The sequence below is a fragment of the Mandrillus leucophaeus genome, unplaced genomic scaffold (genome assembly GCF_000951045.1).
Source record: "Mandrillus leucophaeus isolate KB7577 unplaced genomic scaffold, Mleu.le_1.0 Scaffold756, whole genome shotgun sequence".
NCBI lineage: Eukaryota > Metazoa > Chordata > Mammalia > Primates > Cercopithecidae > Mandrillus > Mandrillus leucophaeus.
In genome coordinates this window covers 811,445-833,726 of record NW_012108208.1, presented here as the reverse complement: position 1 = coordinate 833,726, position 22,282 = coordinate 811,445, and the positions used below count along the sequence as shown (strand labels likewise).

At 36.8% G+C, this 22,282-nt stretch overlaps 1 protein-coding gene across 2 annotated transcripts in view; it reads right to left on the bottom strand.

The window, feature by feature from the left end:
- INTS12 (integrator complex subunit 12) overlaps positions 1–22,282 on the bottom strand; it is a 25,879-nt gene extending 3,597 nt beyond the window's left edge. The window contains exons 1-7 of one of the 2 annotated variants that reach the window (XM_011966323.1): positions 22,196–22,282; positions 17,193–17,352; positions 13,738–13,902; positions 9,190–9,342; positions 6,987–7,174; positions 5,662–5,821; positions 482–628 (exon numbers count right to left, since the gene is read on the bottom strand). In XM_011966323.1, the coding sequence (XP_011821713.1) occupies positions 482–628; positions 5,662–5,821; positions 6,987–7,174; positions 9,190–9,342; positions 13,738–13,893 (804 nt within the window). In that variant the 5' untranslated portion in view covers positions 13,894–13,902; positions 17,193–17,352; positions 22,196–22,282. The remainder of the gene's footprint in view (positions 1–481; positions 629–5,661; positions 5,822–6,986; positions 7,175–9,189; positions 9,343–13,737; positions 13,903–17,192; positions 17,353–22,195) is intronic. The other variant, XM_011966322.1, reaches the window with a different exon arrangement.

Genomic DNA, 22,282 nt, shown 5'->3' with positions numbered 1-22,282 from the left:
CACCATGCCTGGGAATTACAGGTGCCCACCATCACGCCTTGCTAATTTTTGTATTTTTAGTAGACACGAGGTTTCACCATGTTGGCCAGGCTGGTCTCGAACTCCTGACCTCAGGTGATCCACCCGCCTTGGCCTCCCCAAGTGCTGGGACTACAGGCATGAGTCATGGCACCTAGCCTGAATTTAAACCAGATTTCTGATTGGAGATAAGTATTGAACCAGATGAGAATGGTAAAGAATATCATTTTGGAATGATCATAGACTGCTCCTATTTGTGATAAAAAGAAAAACAGCAGAGTTAGAGATTAATTAATGATATAAATGTTCCCTTTCTACCTAATATAATAGTAGTAAAGTCTTAATTTCTAAAATATAGCCATTTAGTATATAAAGTTTCTCATTAAATTTTTTATCAGGCAACTATTGTTTAGTTAACTAAACTTTAAGATATAATCTTAGATAAAAATAGAATCTACTATACCTTGACTTCTGTTCTCTTAAATGCTAGAAAAGTTGTCTCTTGTTTCAGTTTAGTTTCTGGTTTCTTAACCAATGGATCTTTGACAGCTGGAGTTACAGAAACAACTGCAGGGGCTGGTTTCTGTGGTGGTTTCTGAGTTTTTTGAGCCTGCAAAAATCAGTGGATTAAATCAGATACAAACTCTTAACTGAACATACAAAAAGATAATAATCTCTCACAGGACTCATCATTGAAATTAAATACAGTTGAACATTTAAAAAAGTACTGTGATGATAATGAATATATATGCTCTTTGACAAATTATTTTTATCATCATATTAATGGTTTTACAGATTGTGTTAGTTTCTAAACAGTAAAGATAATATTAAGCTTTAGAAATAATACAGAATAGGGTTAAATAACATTTTAACAAGATAAAATTGTTTTTTAAAAAGAAAAATCACAAACTATATGTAAGCATTAGCTTTACTCATGATGAAGTACATTTATTTCTCATTGGGGTTGGTCAAATATGTAGGAGTTTTCTTCTTGGGGTCTAGGCATAAGTCTCTCATTTGCTGAGGGCAAATTAAAACACAGCTCAGATCATTTATAAGGTTTTACATGAAGAATAGGGAGAAAAAAAACTATTGATAAATGATGAAACTTTTTGAGGTTTTTCCACATTGCAAAACTAGGCACGCTAAATCTTTAGAGAAAGTTCATAAATACAAATTTCTACGTTATCAAAGAATTTTCACCCACTATTACTTTATAAGCATCTTCAGTTATATTTTGACCAATAATTGATTTTTTCCTTTATTTTATAACTAGGCACTTTACTAAATTTTCCTATAAACTCTAATCATTTTTGAGTTTATTTTTTAGTGTTTTCTAGGTAGATAATTGTAACTGTTTATAAATGGTTATGTGCAGTAATATTAAGAGTAATTTTCGGAGTCAAACAGAGCTAGGATTAAAACCCAGCAACTGGCCGGGTGCAGTGGCTCACGCCTGTAATCCTAGCACTTTGGGAGGCTGAGGCGGGTGGTTCATTTGAGGTCAGGAGTTTGACACCAGTCTGGCCCACATGGTGAAACCCTGTCTCTACTAAAAATATAAAAATTAGCTGGGCATGGTGGTGAGCACCTGTAATCCCAGCTACTTGGGAGGCTGAGGCAGGAGAATGGCTTGAACCCATTAATTGGAGGTTGCAGTGAGCTGAGATCACACCATTGCACTCCAGCCTGCAGAACAAGAGCAAAATTCCATCTCAAAAAACAACAGAAAAAAACCCAGCAACTATTTTTGTAGGTACATTATCTCAGGCAAAACATGTGAATCTCTAAAAGCCTCATTCTCTTCATCTGTAAAATGGTAATAGCATTTGTTTCAAAGGTGGGTTATGAGGATGAATTATGATTATGTAAGAGTTTAGCACAGTATCTGGAATATGCTGAGTGCTAACAAAAAGTTACTGTTTATTCATCATTATTATTTAAAAAGGATAATCAAACTGAATCCAGAAAAATCCATGCATACTGAACGGGGAAAGATGCTTCCCACCAGCCATTCCATAGTCTTTGCTAATCTTCATAAGTCTATACAGTACTGTACTAGACAATTTATTAACAATTTGTCACCATTTCTGGAAACCAGAACTTGGTCTATTTTGCTCTTGTTTGGGTCTTCTTGTGTAATTCTGTGCTACCGTTTGCCATACTATATAGTTTTGGTCCTTAAATCTCAATTCGTATCACTTTTTATACACATACCTTCCACATCAAAGTACACCTACCTTCAATACCACTTATAAACCAAAAATCAGATCAAGAATATTAAGAATGTTCAAAGTAATTCACTGTTGATTACTGGTACTAGCAGGAAAGGACAGCCATCTTATCCTTTATTGCAAAACCATGTTACGAGAATGCATCCCTCACAGTAAAACAGAAACATACGGCTCCAAAACCATGGCTTTTGATCTTAATACTGCATTCCACCCACATCTAGCACTCCTGAGGTTAGACTCTGAGGACCCACCTAACTTGTATGTTTTAACAGATAAAGACTAATTATGATGAAGCCCCAGGAAGTACTTCTGCCTGAGATCATGTTTGGATCTTCTGCCTTCCCTGTTTTATCCAGCCATCTTAGAAACTGAGTAAAAAATCCTTTGTCCTTCACTGGTAATACCAGTTTAGGGAACTAGGATATAATTACTGATTCAGTTTTGTTCAATAAAGGAACTAAAAGTTTCATTGAGTGACTGCTTCAAACACTGCAAAATGTATAAAATTCTCCACTAAGGCACTAACTGCCAAAATGGCAGCACTAAAAACCCCATATATTTCTAAATGCTGTGAAACAGGAGTGTATTACTACCTTAGATTGAGAACCACTGCAAAAGTGATATGAGTCTCTCACCTGAAGCTGGGGAAAAACCCACTACTGGGTAGAGAGAAAATTATAGAACTGAAGAATAACCTTGGACCCTGCCACACACGATCATAACATTCTTAACTAGGTCTTCCTACAACAATATGTACTGCAGAACTTGCCCCAGTTTGAGGAATCTGTGCGAAGAGAAAGGGGATATCAGGTGCTATTTATAATATCTTTGAGATACCTTGGAACACCAACCAATGCACATATGAGAATCTCACTGAAAGCAATTATAGTTAGAATGACTCAATTTAGAATCCCCACTGTTTCAAAATTATCTCATTAAACCTTACATTTCCTGGATTCTGATCTTTAGGCTCACTTCAGATAATGTCTTTTGGTATTTCCCCACATTTACTCTTGGTGTATTCTAGTCATGTTTTAATACTAGCCATGACTCCCCATTTAGTACTTTGACTTTTGGACACACAGACCAGATTCACTGTTGATTTCTGGTACTAATCTGCATTTAGCTTGACATGGTGGCTCATGCCTATAATCCCAGAACTTTGGGAGACTCCATCTCTACAAAAAATAAAGAAAATTAGCTAGGCCTGGTGGCACATGCCTGTAGTCCCAGCTACTTGGGAGACTGAGGTGGGAGGATTGCTTGAGCCTGGGAGGTCGAGGCTGCAGCGAGCCATGGTCACGCTACTGCACTCCAGCCTAGACACCAGAGTGAGACCCTGTCTCAAAAAAAAAAAAAAAAAAAAATTATATTTGCTTCATTTTATTTAACTTAAGAACAACAGAATGTAGAATGTGTCAGTCTTGAGCTCCATTTAAGTGCTATGCCAATGAATTACATGATCTTACTGATAAATTAGATATTATTTGCAAAGCAGATAAAAGAATAAACAGTATCCCAGATGAAGAAGCTGAGAAGCAGAACACGAAAGTTCTCCACATATTCAGGTAATTACACACTTCGTCTGTGTCAGAGTGGCCAGAGTGTATGAATGTGTATGGTGAAGCAGTGAGAGAAGGGGCTGTAAGGTAGAGTCGGGTCAAAAAGAGAAGGTCCATATATGCATCCTAATGAGTATAACCTCATTATATAAGTAATTGAGAGCCACTGGGCATATATAAGCAGATAAATATTTTAGAAGAATTCTAATGACAGTAATCAAAGTGGATTGATGGGAAGCAAGGAGATTTCTTAAGTGGTTATTGCAATAGACAAGTAATGCATTTGTGGAACAGGGTAATAAAAGAGAAATGAATAGATTTCAGAGACATATAAGAGGGAGAATTAACAAATCTGGTAAACAAAGGGATATGAATTAAGAGAGGCATCAAAGATGTTTTCTAATTCAGGCAACTGCAGAAAAAAAAACTGGATAATAGAACAACTTTTATTTTTAAATATATTGAACTTAAAGTATCTATAGACTATCTAGTTAGCTATAGAAGCTTACCCAGGAAGAGGGTTAGAACCATAAACATAGATTTGACATAAAATAAATCCCCAAAAAATGGAGGAGAAAAAACTTGGGGGAAGAACAGTGCTTACTTTAGATATTAAGGGAGCTAAAGTGATAATAATAATGAAACAGTTGAGTACATACTAAAGAAAGACAGATTATTGTCACAATTTGTTCTTTTGACAATTTCCAATTCTTAGTGGTTTCTTATCAATGCTCTGGAATGCATTGCTCATCTATAATAATTTCACTTTAGATCCTGGAGGGCTAGTTTAAAGAATAAATTAAATAAAAATCAAACTGAGCAGAACAGATTGTAACTTATCACAGAAATTTCCTGTTACAAGTAAGAAATATACACTATTGATATCCACACTTTTCATTTACTACTTTTTATTTCATAGGAATAAAAACACTTCCTATTTCTGATTTAACTGATTAAAAAGTAAAATGGTATCTCGAATTTTTACTTTTAACTAAGTACTTCTGACCTTTAAAGATATATTGGTTAGACAAATTTATGTAGAAATTCATTTGATTAACAGACATGAGAACTCTGCAATTGAGAATCACTAATTTAAGGCAGGGGAAGAGAGATGGAAGTGTGAGGGAGAGGTAGCGAGTAAGACATTATGGCAATTTCTTGTTTTCTTTAAAAGAAAAATTATGAAATTCATTTATCATTTATCTATTTTATAAGTGAATAAAAGTTAGAAAACTATCCAATATAACAAATGAAAATGTATTTCACTATGATATTAAAGGCAGGTATGTTAGTGAACAGTAAAAAGAGAAAGTATGTTGGAAGAATGAGGTAATGGTCACTTGAGGATAATGAGAAGGAAAGACTAAGCAATAGAGAAATGCAGCTGGAAAGACGGATATGCACATATAAATATCGCCTCTGTACACATCTTATTCATTTGGTGGTTTAAGCTCACTCAGGAATTTTCTATATTTCCTTACCAGACCTCAACAAAGAGTGGCGCTTTGTATCTCACCAATTCTCAGTGCTGCATGGTATATTAAAATGTTTATAAATACACTGACAGACTAGTAAGGAATATTCATAATTTGTGTGTCACCAATCTTGTTTGTTTATCTATATTAGAAGTAGATAAAACTAAACAGAGAAAAATGCACATAACGTGGTCTGGTTTTTAGCCATAGAAATATTAATCACATATATATACTATACATATAAACATTTAAATAATCAGCTTATATTATTTATTTTTTCAATATCTTAAATGTTCAAATCTTTGTTTTGAAAGCACATACCAACAGAAACATTGACAGACTGTTTAAAATAAATAAAAATACGATTCCTACCATTCTTTTCATTTGTCTGGTACATCGGGCACAGTACCACACCAGGCGAGGGTCATTCGCTTCCTTGTCTGTCACCTGGGGTTTATGGCAATCTCGGTGGTAGAGATTATGGCACTCCTGACATTCTACTAATTGATTGCCAGATGCCACCATCATTTGCCTAAGAAAACACACCATTAAGCATTACACTACTTTTTTAATGCAATAATTTAAAGTTGTTTCAGGGGCCGGGTGTACTGGCTCATGCCTGTAATCCCAGTACTTTGGGAGGCCAAGACAGGCGGATCATTTGAGGTCAGGAGTTCAAGACCAGCCTGGCAGACATGGCGAAATCCTGCCTCTACTAAAAATACAAAAATTAGATGCACATGGTGGTGCACACCTATAATCCCCACTACTCGGGAGGCTGAGGCAGGAGAATGGTTTGAACCCCAGAGATGGAAGCTGCAGTGAGCCAAGATCACACCACTGCACTCCAGCCTTGGTGACAGAGTAAGACTGTCTCAAAAAAAAAAAAAAAAATGTTATTTCAGGGTTGTTCTAGTAAAGTTTGGTTTATTAATAAGAAAAAAAATCCCAGAAACCCAAAGATCAAAATAACAAACTCCAACACACAGCATGCACAAAAGCATAAGCTTTTAAAGCTTATGGTCAACCATTAATAAATACATGGAATGCCATGATTAAATTTGGCTATTTTCTCCTTGTCATTTCTCATCATAATTTTTGTCTTTCTCTCGGAAGGTAGTAGACTCTGATTAGTCTTCCAACAGTCTCATAACATTTTGTATCTCTATTAAATTCCCTTATATTAGTTAGCTATATGTTGTTGTTGTTCTTCATTAATATGAGTTACCTAAAGGTGAGAACTGGACCTAACTATTCACAGTCCTTAGCACGTTACTGCACACACATAGGGTGCTCAATGAATGTCTGATCAGATTAATAGAATGAAGCCATATGTGTATAAAAAAGTATAAATTCCAACAGCACAAAAAGCAGTCACCATAGCCTTAGATTATCATAGGCATATATATCATAATATAATAATCACTTTCCCTCTGGAACCCAAAAATGCAGAAAATGTTACAACATAATGGATTTAAAAGCCATAGTTGGGAAAGACAAAATATTTGACAATTTTCAATATGTTAAATTGTTATATGGGCAGTTCATAAGACATCTACTTATCTCCACCCCAGTTCCAAATCGTAAAAACAAAATAGAAAATGCACAATTGTTCTGATTTTGGGGGTTGAGGAGTGAAAAGGGGTCCTGTGTTCTTCATAAAGTAACAAAATAATCTGTGACAAGGGACAACTTACCTACAAACAACGCAGGCCAATCCCATCTCCATGGCAAAATCGTCAGCACTGGTCTCCTCAAAACTGGAAAGGTCAGCCATAGCTAAATCCTTGCTAGTTTGGACAGTAATGGGAGAGGACTGTGTTTCTGGTTTCTCCAATCTAGGTTTCTTTGGAATATCAACTCCTTCAGTGATGTCTGATTTCATCTATAAAAAGCAGGCATCAGAAAATGATAAAGTGATGTGGTAGAATAAACTTTAAGTCACTGAAAGATGAATAAAAAGGACAATAGGCAATGATCAAGTCCATTTTACAGATATATTCACATAGTTTGGGACATATGTGCACATTAACGATCTGTAGAAGAATTATAACGAATTTATCGGTACATTAAATGAAACCAGCAAGACAGAAATAAATAAATCAGAATAGTTTAACAAAGATTTGTATTTCTCTTTGTACTCTTCTATCTATTAAAGATTTCTGGAAGTTCGATGGATTTACTTAGACTAGTATCTACTGTACAGACTTAACACATATTTGCTTCAAAGCAAATTCCGATTCCCTTCTTTAAGATATAAATATTATCAATATACCCATTAGATTTGGCAAAAATCAAAAAGTCTGATAAGACATGGAATTTGGAATTCTTGTACTTTGTTGATGACAGTGTACATTTAGTACATCTACTTTTGATAACAATTTGGCAATGCCTAGCAATGTTGAAGATGTCATATCCTATTACATTCACTTATAGGTATACATCCTATAGAAACTATTAACATGACATTTGTATAAAGTAGCTCACTTCAACTCCATTGTAATAGAAACAAAGAAGAAATATCTAACTGTGCATCAGTAGGGGAATGATAAGCTGGTTAATTCACAGAGTATTATGTAGTAGTTAAAAGAAATCTAGATCTACATGCATCAACATAGATACATTTCAAAAGCACATAGTTGAGTGGAGAAAAAGTTACCAAAGGATATACACACACAGAGTATGATATCATTTACATAATTTTTTTTTTTTTTTTTTTTTTTTTTTGAGACAGAGTCTTGTTGTGTTGCCCAGGCTGGAGTGCAGGGGCACAAACTCTGCTCACTGTAACCTCCGTCTCCTGGGTTCAAGTGATTCTCATGTCTCAGTCTCCCGATCTGCTGGAACTACAGGTGTGCGCCACTACACCTGGCTAATTTTTGTATTTTAAGTAGAGATGGTGTTTTGCCATGTTGGCCAGGCTGGCCAACTGCCAACCTGCTGACCTCAAGTGATCCTCCTGCCTCAAACTCCCAAAGTGCTGGGATTACAGGCATGAGCCACCACGCCCAGCCTCATTTATGTAGATCTAAAAGCAGAGAAATAATCTAACGCAGTTTATGAATAGCCACTATTTAGCAAAAGTATGAAAACATACAGGATAATATACTCCATCTTGAGGGCAAAGGTTACTGAAGATATCGTTCAAATGTATTTTTTTCTAACTAAAATCTTAATTACTATATGTAGAAATCATCTAAAAATAGACAATCCAAGAATCATCCGTGGCCCTGCTCAGGTGCATACCATTCTATAAAGTTTATGTTTAGTCATTTACATCTATACTCTCCTATCTTTTCTTTCTTGCTTGCTTTCTTTTTTACTTGAGACAGAACCTCACTCTGTCACCCAGGCTGGAGTGCAGTGGCATGGTCTCCGCTCACTGCAATCTTTGCCTTCTGGACTCAAGCAATTCTTCCATCCCCTACCCGCCCAGAAATAGTTGGGACTAGAGGTAATTGCCACCATGCCCAGATGATTTTTCTATTTTTTGTAGAGATGGGATTTCACCATGTTGCTCAGGCTGATCTTAAACTCCTGAGCTCAAGCAATCTACTTGCCTTGGCCTCTCAAAGTGTATCTATCTTTTCTTCTTAACAACTGTACCATCTAGGACCTCTGAGGCATAGATAAAAGTTTATACTCAAAATTACTATACTCCCTAGGGTTCAAATATTTATTGACAATAGCTTTTAACCATTTAACTTTAAAATTTGTAAATTTTACTCATTTTTCAAAGTCAAAATCTATAGCTATCAATACATATTCACTGAGTGATGATTATTATATACCTATACTCATTATTATATAAAAGAAATAGACATAAACCATTATTCCTTTCTGCTTATGGAACAACTAATTTACCTTTTTTCTTTTAACAAGACTAAAATAAAATCTTACTTTATCAGCAGGTCTCTTTTCGGCTTCTTTCTTTACCTTTTCAGTTGTGAGGACCTTGCCATTATTATTACCAGAAGGAAGACTGGATGATATTTTGGGCTCTTGCTTAATGGAAATGTTTTTTGTGCTTGAAATTTTGGGTGGCTCCACATCCTAAAAGATGAAAAAAGGTACCAGTAATTAAATATTCAGACTGATCATCATAAAAAATAGATCATTAATCTAAACAATTTTCATTTAAAACTAAGACATCTCATTATAACCAATGTAATATTCCTTTCTTAAATAGATAAATAGCTTTATTGAGAAATAATTGATATACAAACTGTACCTTTATTTATTTATTTTTTTGGGGGGGTATGGAGTCTCACTCTGTTGCCCAGGCTGGAGTGGAGTGCTGTGGGACAGTCTTGGCTCACAGCAACCTCTGCCTCCTGGGTTCAAGTGATTCTCCTGCCTCAGCCTCCCGAGTATCTGGGACTACAGGTGCACCACCACACCCAGCTAGTTTTTGTAGTTTTAGTAAAGATGGCGTTTCACCATGTTGGCCACGCTGGTCTCAAACTCCTCGCCACAAATGATCCACCCACCTCGGCCTCCCAAAGTGCTGGGATTACAGACATGAACCACCACACCCGGCCCAAACTACACCTACTTAAAGTGTAACATTTGATAAATTTTGACATATGTATACATCTATGACACCATCACCACAATCAACATAATGAACAGATCCATCATCCCCCCAAATCTCCTTGTGGCCCTTTGTAATTACCCTCTTACAGGTATACACACTAGAGAAATTATGTCTCCCATCCTCAAGCAATCATTTATCTGTTTTCTGTAACATTACATTAGTTTGCATTTCCTAGAAATTTATATAAATGGAATCATAGAGTATGTATTCTTTTTTGGTCTGGCTTCTTTTACTCAGAATATTTATTTTGAGATTCATCCATGTTGTTAAGTGTATCAATAGTTCATTCCTGGTCGGACGCGGTGGCTCAAGCCTGTAATCCCAGCACTTTGGGAGGCCAAGACGGGCGGATCACGAGGTCAGGAGATCGAGACCATCCTGGCTAACACAGTGAAACCCCGTCACTACAAAAAAAAAATACAAAAAACTAGCCGGGCGAGGTGGTGGGTGCCTGTAGTCCCAGCTACTTGGGAGGCTGAGGCAGGAGAATGGCGTAAACCCGGGAGGCGGAGCTTGCAGTGAGCTGAGATCCGGCCACTGCACTCCAGCCTGGGCGACAGAGCGAGACACTGTCTCAACAACAACAACAGCAACAACAACAACAACAAAAAACAGTTCATTCCTTTTTATTGCTGAATAATACTCCATTGAATGAATATACCACAATTTATCTATCAATTTACCTATTGATGGATATTTGGGTTGTCTGCAGTTTGGGACTACTACAAATAAAGCTGTTATGAATATTCATGTACAAGTATTTGTACATACCTATGTTTTTACTTTTCTAGAATAAATAGGAGTGGGTTATATGGTAAGTATTAAATATATGCTTAATTTCTTAAGAAACTGCCAAACTCTGTGGCAGGACCATTTTATATTTCCACCAAGCATATATAAGAGTTCCAGCTCCTTTCCATCCTCACCAATAATTTGTATGGCTAGTCTTTTTAAATTGTAGACATTCTAATAGGTATGCAGTGGTATCTCATTTAGATTTAATTTACATTTTCCCAATAACTAATGATGCTGACCAGTTTTTCAAGTGCTCATTTGGCATACATATATCTTCTTTGGTAAACTATTTGATAAAATATTTTGCCCATTTAAAAAAATGAATGTTTCATTATTGAGTTTAAAGAATTCATCACAGATTTTGGGCACAAGACCTTTATCAGAGATACGATATGAAAATATTTTCTCTCAGTCTGTGGCCTGTCTTTCCGTTCTGTTTAAAACTTCGATCCCTTATTCATGTATTATAGCTTTGCTGATACAGATAACTTATTTATTGTTACTAATAGTAACAGCTCCTTGGAATTTCCCCTCCCCAGAAAGGAGGGCACTCCCCCACCATTCTAAATAAAACTAAAGCAGCTGAGTGCAGTCTATTTTACTGTGATAATATGTAAAAGTACAAAAGTATAAATGGGGATAATACACATCAATTTCAGAAGAGTGTCTACCTCTGAGGAGCAAGAGAAGAAAAAGGAAGGAGGAATGGCTCCTCAGATCTAGTGGTGGCAGGGCTTGATATATTATTATGCTGACTGCTTAAAACTGAGGCCTATAAATAGTTTTTTATAAACAGTTTATATTAGAACGCAGCCACACCCATTCATTTATGTATAATGTATGGCTGCTTTCACATTACCATGGCAGAATTAAATAGTTGCAATGGAGACCATCTGGCACACAAAATCTAGAATTCTTACTGTTTGGCTGTTTATAAAATCTGTTGACCACTGGTGTAGACTTAGTCAAGTGTTGAAGAAAATGTTAATAATGCAGATTAAACTTAAAAGTGTATGGTGGGCCAGGTGTGGTGACTCATGCCTGTAATCCCAGCACTTTGGGAAGCCAAGGTGGGCAGACTGCTTGAGTCCAGGAGTTTGAGACCAGCCTGGGCAACATGGCAAAACTCTGTCTCCACAAAATATAAAAAAATTAGCCGAGCATGGTGGCACGCACCTGTAGTCTTAGCTACTCAAGAGGTTGAAGTGGGAGGACTGCTTGAACCTGGGAGGGAGAGAGCGCTGTGAGCCAAGACTGTGCCATTGCACTCCAGCCTCGGTAACACAGTGAGATCCTGTCTCAATAAAAAACCAAAAAACATGTATTGTGTGTAACTAAAAAATTGAGGACAAAGTCATGCAGTATTAAACTATTACCTATTCAGCAAAAAAGTTGTTCTAGTTGTTGACAGATGAGTTAAGTTTTAACTGCATTATTTCACATTTGCCTTCCTCATTAATGTAAATGAATATCAACCAATATTCATGTTAGAATACACTTGGAGACCTGGTAATGTTTATAAGCATACCACTGCCTCCAGGTGATTATTATCCATGCTAAAGTTTGAGAAACACTGGCATAAATCACTCTTCTCACATAAATCTAGTGATGAAAATATTCAGCTGAAGGCTAAAATTAAATGGACCTGGGCTTTAAAAACCTGTAAAAAAGAGTTTCTGAAAACTGACCAAGAGAAGTAAACTCTAGCTAGAAACCTAAGGGCAGCATGCTTTTTAATCACAACAAATTTTTCACGTTTTTTAAGAGATAAACTTCCATTTTAGAACTCCATTAACACATTTTTTTTTTCTTTAGTAATAATAGGTTTTCCTAACTGGACAATACCAACACCCACAGTGGAATGAATTTGGCAGTATGCTTTGTAGAGCCATATTGATTTGCTCGATCTGAACTCACTGAACCTACTGGAATCAGAATAGATAGAAGAAATGAAGTCACAATGGTTCTGTTATTCAAAGTACAATAAAAAGGCTTCAGAGTACTAGATCTAGTATTGAAAGAAGGCTGGGGACAAAATGCCAGTGTTTACTTGAGTTTCAGATTCTGGTGAGACTTGAGCTAGTCATGTTCTATCTTTTCCTTCTCGGTTTGGGATCTAGGTCCACAGACCTGAGTGATTTGGAGTTTCAGGACAACAGCTTAGAAGAATTCGAAAGAATGTCTTAGTAGGTATTAGGGAATATAGTAAGAGTTGTCATTCACTGACAGCCTATTATGTACCAGGCAGATACTACACTAGGTGACTCATTTACTGTATCTCCTTCAATTTTTACAACTCTGCAAAGTAGTTCTTATCATCCCCATTTTACCAATTAACAGACTAAGTGAAATGAAGTTGCTGTGTACCTCAGTTTCCTTACATAAAATGAAGAAAACAGTATCTATCTTAAAGGATCATTATTATAATTAAAATTAATTATTCACATAAACTACTCAGAAAAGTACCTGGGACATCAAGATACATTGTCTATTATCATCACACAATTATAAGATGTAAGTGGGATTTAAAACAGGTATGTTTGGTATCAAAACATATATTCTTTTCACATAAAGTTGCCATTGCCTGTTTTGTTATTATCAAGACAGGAGCTACAAACTTCTCAGAGTTCATCCATACCTCCTTTTCTCTTAAATTATTCTACCCATATTCAATTTATATTGTTGAAAAATCTGTGCTTTTACTTGATTTTTTAAATCCTTAAAACAATAGAGAATAATTAGAAGTAATCTGTGGCTACAATCAGCAGCTTAAAAAAAATTCTGATCATAAAGAATCGGAAATTAAAGTAAGTCGTAAACAAGTGAATTCATATACACATAAAGCAGTAGAACAGAATATCCCACACCCCCAGCTGATTTTTCTATGTGGTGTAACAGTTCTCTGAAAACTTGAAGGAAAAAAAGAAAATATAATTTCTCCGTGCCACAAGGAAAGATTATTTCAGCAGAGATTGTATTGAGATGGTCTATATGTTATCAATGTACTACTACAGGTCTTATAAAACTCTCTTCAAGCTTTTTATTCATGCAGGTACCTTTTGAGATGGACGGTAACTGGAATCAATGCCCCGAGCCAAAGATTCATCAAGCAGTGCTTTTAGCTTTTCAGCAGAATCTTTACTCTTTGAATGTAAGAAACCTAGTGCTTTCAAAAAAATGGGATCAAGTTCCAAGTTCACAGTAGCAGCCATTGCAAACACCTGAAGGAAAAAAAAGAGGACATAATTTAGAAGACAATGCACAATTATCTATGTCAAAGTTTTACTTTTCTGTTTTTAAATTTATAATAGATAATACTGTGTACATGATATAAAATGTAAAATTATCAAAAAGTTATTACAAATAAAAGTAAATTTCCTTCTTATTCCTGACAGGCATTATCTAGTTCCTGCCCCCTGAAACAACTAGCAGTATCAGTTTTCTGTGTATCCATATTGATGGTAATGTTTTAAATCCAGGTAGGCTTCTCCCTGCCACAGAACTCCTTCCTAGCTGTGTTTTAAAAGATACACTTTGCAGTTTCAGTACATAGAACTTGATGGGTTTAGGTCAAGTTTACTCTGTATCAAAATTTCTTCTCTCAAACCTTATTTCCATAACACAAAGGAAGTCTTAGTGTGCATGTGTTTGTGTGTGTAAGGGGTATCACAAGAGGGCAGCGGTGAAAGGGTGCGTTAAGTGATTAGCTGTCATGGTCACTGCTGCCGCTTTTACCTCAACTCCTTTTTTTTTTTTTTTTTAAATTCACCTCTTTAGTTCTCTGCCCCGACCATGAATGTCTCAGAAAACATATTAATGATAACCTTATTTGATCACATTTAGATTGTGGTATCTTATGCATTAACCTATTTTTAAAATTAAGGTCTCTGAGGGATAATACCATAACTACTTAAAACACACATACACAAACACACACACACACACACAGAGTCTATGACGCTTTGTGTCCTAAAGAGCTTAAAAAATAGCCAAGATGGATAAAGATATACATCAAAGGCTTATGAAATTCCACAGTACTAAAAAGTTTTGTTTTTAGTTAATACCAATACTATCATGTGGTTCTGCTTCTGGTTGTCACTTTTTCAAAAACCTCTCCAGGCAAGAAATGATCAAAATAAAAATGTATTCTTTGTGTTCAATCCTTTGATCAATATACTATGGCTTGAAATCTTCTATCCTCGAGGTTAATATTATATTAATGCAACGCACTTGCACTGCTATAGTTAGAGAACTGTCAGCAATTCCAGTTGTCTCCCATTTTCAGGGGTTTATAACACCATTAAAACTTGCTGTAGGTTGAATCCTAGCATATGAAAGCACATCTGAAAATGGATTTTGTTGTTCCCTCCCCTCCAACTTCACTCTTCACCCCTCTCCGCATCTGACAAGAAACACACATACACATCACTAGGTTTTTTTTTTTTTTTTTTTTTTTTTTAAAGTTCCCAGGAAGGTATTAGTTATCTACCTGATAACTACAAAATTATTGTCGAATCACACATGGAAAGGAATCCAAAGGTCAGTACTACAATGAAAAAGTTACCTTATCTCAAACTGTTGTATTTGTAAGAATTTAACAAAATTGAAAAGCAGCCTCTGTCACTTCTTAAAATTATATTATTACATACATCACCTCTACATAATGATAGGTATAGGAAAGTTATTTTAAAATTTACTCAAGGGGCTGGTCACCACATATGTTCTGAGGAAAAAATAGCTCCTTAATAAAATGTCCATGACTGAAAAGGTAAACATGCCATTCCTCCAGCATCTACAAGGGTAACAGCCACCTAATGTCTTTTTTCTTTAAATTCCACTCCTATGACAGTTTACTAATCTTTCTACTGATCTAATTTCATATAGGTAAAGGGAATAGCAGTTTACTTATCCGATTGTTATGAAACAGTTTATTTTATTGGGTACTGACCAAAGGGTTGACACCTAAAATAACCCTCGTAATATATTAGAAAAAACATTTCTTGAAATTTGTATGCTGAAAAATGAAAGCCAAGTATTTATTGCTATGTATTTCTACAATCACAGGTAAGAGGTTTACATTACAGATTAGGTGACAAGAGTCAGCACCTAGATTACAAGACGACAGAAGTCATCAACACTAACATTCCAGTTGGAACCTTGGAGTCAGTTCTTTTTATGTAATCTTACCATTATAAAACTTAACAGGCTTTGTACCCCTCCCCTAAATTACTAACATGGCCCTCTGGCCCAGTGGTCCCCCACGGTGAAATACAGAGAAAAAAATATTAATTTTTAAATTTATTTCTATTTCTATTTTTTAAAAAATCTATTCATATACAGAATTATAATAGTGTATTATATAATTGATCTTTAACCTCAAGGAGCTTTATCTTCAGCCAGTGAAATCTGAAACTTGCCACAAAAAAACTATACACCTCTTTTATTACAATCAATTCTCCTTTCTGACTACAATCTTCCATTACTCTATCTCTTTCACTGCCTTAACTCAGGGACCTCTTCAAAGTGCCAAGTCAATCTTTCTTCTGTATTTATTTATTCATTTCTCTGTTCCCATTCCACTTGCTCTTTGTTACAGAAGCCTCCAATTTCTTGTCCCTTCTGCTTTCTCCTTATTGGCACCCTCTTGCCCTGACTTTTGCTTCCTCACCAAACAGAAAACAGTAGTTGAGCCTAAAATAAAACACTCATGGTTATGTGGTTTATATTTTATATTTTAGTTTTCTATCTTACTTTTACTCCCACTTTTCTGTTGCCTTCTCTAATTGCTGTTACTTTTCCTTCCTTACTGGCAAATATCCATATAGTGAAAGAACTTTACTTTCTACAGCAGTCATAAAGAGGTCAGCAACTTGGTGTAACTGTGTTGATCTATATATACAAAAATATTTTCCTGGAGTTACACCAAATCATGTTACTTCCATACAATTCCTTTCCTGTATATTCATTCCTAAACCCATGGCCAAAACAGACTGTAAAAGAGCCATATCATTCTTACTATGGATTAGAGTTCTAGAAAACAAAGTCCTATGTGTGTGTATGAAAGAAAAATGTATATACAAAAGAAATTTAGTATATGAAATGTAGCTTTCATTTAAAAAGTAGATGTTGCTTTAAAAAAGGAATGTGAGAAAATTAATATTTACCACTTTAAAGCTTTCACTGACCTAGGGAAGTGGTAGTAGTAGTATTGATAAGAGTGAATTCTTAGGTGATGCTGGTAATTAGCTGTGTCAAATTCATACAGCACAAAAACCCCCACTACTAAACAATGATCTTTTTTCTCTTTCTCGTATTATCCTTGATTTATTGCAGTATGCCGTTTACTTCCTATCCAGCTCACATTCTGTGGTCTAACCTTTCAATAACACTTTCAGTACTCTAGGCACCCGAAAGCCCTGTAGTTTCCTTACTTTATAGACATCCACCCTGCTAGTCATTCTCTCTCTGCCTGCACCCAAACTCTAAGTGCAACTGAGAGGAATACATATACACCCTATCTTCAGAATCACCATTCTCAGGTTGGCATTCAATACAACTTGGCAATTCTCTCATCCTTCTCTGGTCAACTCACTTCCCCATTTTCTCCAAAGATCAGTTATGCTTTCTCCATTTTCTTTTAAAATTGCTTCTGTTTCAGTAGATGGCCTCACCTACTTCACAAAGAAGAAAGGCTGTCAGAGAGGAATTAAGTCAACTTCCTTCCAGCACATCTACAAACTTACTTACACTCATCCTTTCAAACTCTTTCACATCCGATAAAAAAGGAGAAGGTGGCTCTCCATGCAATGTCACCTGGATCTGGATCCTATCTCTTCTTGTCCCCTCTTGAACCTCGGCCTATGGATTATTGCCCATATCTTTTTTTTTTTTTTCAGCCTTTTCTTTCTGCTGGCATCTTCACATTGACATTTAAATATATTCAAACATCTATCTTTTCTCTTTTATAGGAAAACTTTCTCAGAAATCATCTACTTTTGTACTCTTTTTCTTCATTCCTTCTCCTTATACAGCAATTCGTGCAATTTGGCCTTTGTCCCACTATTCCATGAAAATGCTCTCATGAGTCATTCGTGGCCTCAATCAGTAAACCTAATACATATGATTTTCCCTCCTACTTCTTTGTCAGTGATCTTTGTAGGTTCCTCCTATTCCAATTAAAAATGAGATCCTCAATGCTAGGTTCTGGGTCTCTCCTTGTTCTACATCTTCTTCCAAAAATGTGTCTCTGAGTCAGCAGCATAGGCATCACGTCAGAACTTAGAAATGCAAACTCTTGGTCTCCATTCCTAGGCCTACTGAAGAAAAAACTCTGGGAGTAGGGTCTAGAAATCTGTGTTAAGCCTTCCAGGCAATTCCATCTACTCTAAATTTTGGGAATTATTACCCTAGACAATTTGATCTATACAGTCCTTTGCCAGTATTTACTAATACATCTCTGCAGTCCATGTGTCTCTCTCCCAAGATCAAACTGCCAGCTTGACATGGATATCTCATTGGTGCCTCCTATTGAACGTGTCTCCAACAGAGCCACTCATACACTCTTCCCTTTTCTCCTAACCAGTTCTTCCTCTAGTAATACCTTTTTCAAATGATATTTACCCTATTGCCCAAGCCAGTAACCCAGAAGCAGCTTTATCTCTTCCCACTTCCTTAATTCCCACCCCCAATTCAATAACCAAACCTCTTAAACATATCTCAAATCTATCCACCCTTTTCAATTCTTAATACTACCACTCTAGACCAACCTATCATCATCTATTATTTGGCCCACTCCAATAGCTTAATCAGTCTCCCACAACCACTCTTGTCATCCTCTAAACCTTTTCATATCACTCACTTGCTTAAAATCCTTTTATTCACTTCTCATAATCCAAAGGTTCAAGAATAAGATTCTTAACAAGGTCTCTAATTCTCTACATCAGGGGTCCCTAACCTTCAGGCCATGCAGCAGGAGGTGAGCAGTAGGCAAGCAAGTGAAGCTTCATTTGTATTTACAGCCACTCCCATCACTTGCATTTCTACCTGAGCTCTGCCTCCTGTCAGATCAGTGGTGGAATTAGATTCTCACAGGAGTGTGAATCGTATGTGAACTGTGCATGTGAGTGCTCTAGGTTGTGTGCTCCTTATGAGAATCTAATGCCTGATGATCTGTCACTGTATCCCCCATCATCCCCAGATGAAACCGTCTAGCTGAAGCAAAGCAAGCTCAAGGTTCCCACTGATTCTACATTATGGTGAGCTGTCTAATTATTTTATCTTACAATGTACTAATAAGAGAAATAAAGTGCATAGTAAATGTAATGCACTTGAATCATCCTGAAACCATGTCTTCAATGAAACTGGTCCCTGGTGCCAAAAAGGTTGGGGACCATTGCTCTACATGATCTGATAATACATATAAAGCAGTTACAACAGTACCTGGCACATGGTTTACACTCATTAAATGTTACCTAGTATCTCAGGCCATTCTCACTCTCTGTTATAGCTATATGACTTATTTCAAGCCCTCAATATACTCTTTCTTACCTTAGTACTTCAGTAGAAAGTGTGCCACCCCCACCTCCATCTTAGGTCACCTCTCAAGTTTCTGTTTTTCCTGCACATTCCTTCAACAAAACTAGAAGTTTTACTGTTACATAGTCCAAAAACATTCTGTACTTATTTATAATATTAATCACACTGTTAATTATGTAAATAATCTTTCTTTCTCATCAGAATGTAAGTTCCATGAAGGCAGGCAGTGGATTGGTCTTGCCTACTGCTGTAATCCCTGTCTGGCAGAGTTCCTGGAAAACAGCAAATAACAGTAAATGTTGGCCAAGTAAATACTTGTTATCTACTTCCAATTTCATAAAACTTTCTCCTCCCTTGAGTTCTGTTACACTCAACTTTTCTGTTTTTCCTCTTCTATCTCTGACTACTCTTTCTCTGGTTTGTCTTCTGATGCTTGTTGCTTTTGGTATTGTCCAAGTGTTTGTCCTTGGCTATCTTCTTAGTTCTGCTAGCAGTTTCTTCTTGGTAATCTTATACACATCAGGTTTTCAACTATCATCTCTTGGTAGATGATTTAATATGTTTTACCCCAACTCCAATCTCTCTCTCTGGCTTTTTTTTTTTTTTTTTTTGAGACATGGTCTTGCCCAGGTTAGAGTGCACTGAGATCATGGCTCACTGCAGCCTCGAACTCTGGGGCTCAAGCGATCCTTCTGCCTCAGCCTACCAAGCAGCTAGGACTACAGGCATGTACCACCATACCCGTGCCCAGTTAATTTTGTTGTTTTTTAAGTAGAGACAGGGTCTTGCTATGTTGCTCTCATCTGGTCTCAAACTCCTGGGCTAAAACAATCCTCCTGTTGTGGCTTCCCAAATTGCTAGGATTACAAGTACGAGCCAAATCTCTTAAATTTGAATCTCGTGTTTCCAAATGCTTAGTGTATGTGTCTATCTGGTTCCTTAAAGGCGTCTCCAGTTCAGTTACAACTAAAATTGAGATTCTGATTATCCTCCTGAAAAGTTCCTTGTCCTGCTCTTTCAATAAATGACATAACTTACTTTTAGTCAGGTTTGAGACCAAAGTCTTTCCTTCACTGAGTCTTTCCCTACTCCTTATATTCAAATAATCAGCAGGCCTTTCCTGTGGATTCTGCGATATTTTTCACACTTGCCCTACTTTTCACTTTCACTGCTACTAATAAAATTCAGGTTTTATTAGCTTACTTGAACTATGGCAATAACCTCGTTATTTTCCTTGACTTCAACTTTGTTGCCATACAAATTTTCCTGAAACCCAGTTTTCTTCCTTTTCATTCAAATAAAAAAAAATTCTTGCTGAGAAGTTAGGGCTTTCCACCACCTTCAAAATAAAGTCCACATTTCTTGGCCTAGCATTTAAGACGATTCAGTAATTGGCACAAAAATTATCATTCATCATCCCCAGATCTGCTTTATAGCTAGCTGGCCCCACCTCTCTTTTTTAAAATTTTTTGTCTGGGAAGCTCTTTACCTATTTTTATATATCTACATCCTATCAAGACCCTGTTCAAATACTTCTCATGAAGATTTGACTGACAGTTGCTGTGCCCCTCTCCATTCCAAACCCTATTAATAGTCTCTCCCTTCAAGGATATCTCATAGTGCTTTTTCATGGTAGTGCAACTTTCTCCCTTGAAGTATTTTTTTTTTTTTTGGCACAAGTGTTATGTGCCCTACAAAACTCTGAGTACTTTAAGGGCAGAGTCTATATTTATGCTTTTGCCTATCCCTTTGCTACTTTGCAAAGTACCACAAATAATGGCTATAGAATTACTGGAACTAAGTGATCAAAGTATAGTGGTCTTATCTCTCCTTCTATACAACTGTAGCCATTTCCAAGGTCCCTTCAGCAGAAATCACAAAAGTAACTCACCCCTGCCCCCACAAAAAAACTCCAAACATCAAAAAAGCAAAAGCAAAGCAATCACCTCTTTCATGACTGGAGACTTGTAGTACAATGTTCCTATTTGTAAAACTCTCATAATCTTTCACCTAGCTTGCTTAAATTCATTAATCCCACTGGCCTGTAAACTTGATGAGAGCAGGAACTTGTTTTGTTCACTGTATTTCCCTAGTGCTTGAAACTTAATAAGGGCTAAAAAATATTTACCCAGTGAATGAACTAGGTTTTTTGGGTAAATGTCACCTTATAAGGCTTCTGTGATTTCTCCAACCTGAATTGGGCATTCATATATAAATGTAAGTATGTGCTTTCTCCCAGATCCATCTTTCACCCTACCTGGCAATCTCAAAAGAAGTCTAAAGTTGATCATATGCATGTGCCCCAGATGAAGGAAACCGAATTTATGCACACAGAGTGCAGTATTACCGTTGCCATTTCATAATGGCTCTAAAAAACTTTGTTCTTCATGACTTCGCAAACTCTTACAACACCTTCCAATAAACATTCTTTTAAAGATGCTGCCTTTTTCATTCCTCCAGAGTTCTTGGTTCTGGGTAACAATGATACCTTAGGGACACCTGGAATCGCAGGAGAAAAGGCTCCGATTCCAAACCAATCAAGTGACTGAAAGCTGACAGCAAACACTTAGAAAAAGAATGTCAATCCTTTGATCAAAGCATCACACATCGAAGGCCTAGAATGGGGGATGGTCCTTGACAGGGGAGCTAAAAGATGAGAGACAATGAGGGAGCTACGTAGAGAAGTGACTAAAACCCTCCGACAAAGTCCGAGGCAGGATTCCAAGTCCCTTGTCCCTAGACCTAGAAATATCCTCGGTCCGCATGCCCCGGCCCGCAACTCCCTCGGAGGAAGCACAGTCCTCACTGAAACGGGACAGCAGTCAGTCTAGGGAACGCAACCGCCCGTAGGTTATGATGATTCCGCTTGAGGAGCGAGGAAACTAATACCCCACGTAGCTACTCTCCCACCTCGCTCCTAGCGGGGGGTCTCGAGCCTCCAGGAGGCGGCCGGGAGCAAAGTCGCTCAGCACAACTCACCGTTCCGCCCCGCCCTGCCGATCCGTCTGTTCCCGGTGGTCCCTTCGGAAACGGTCCCCGCACTGGCCGGCTCCGAAAGCAGAAAAA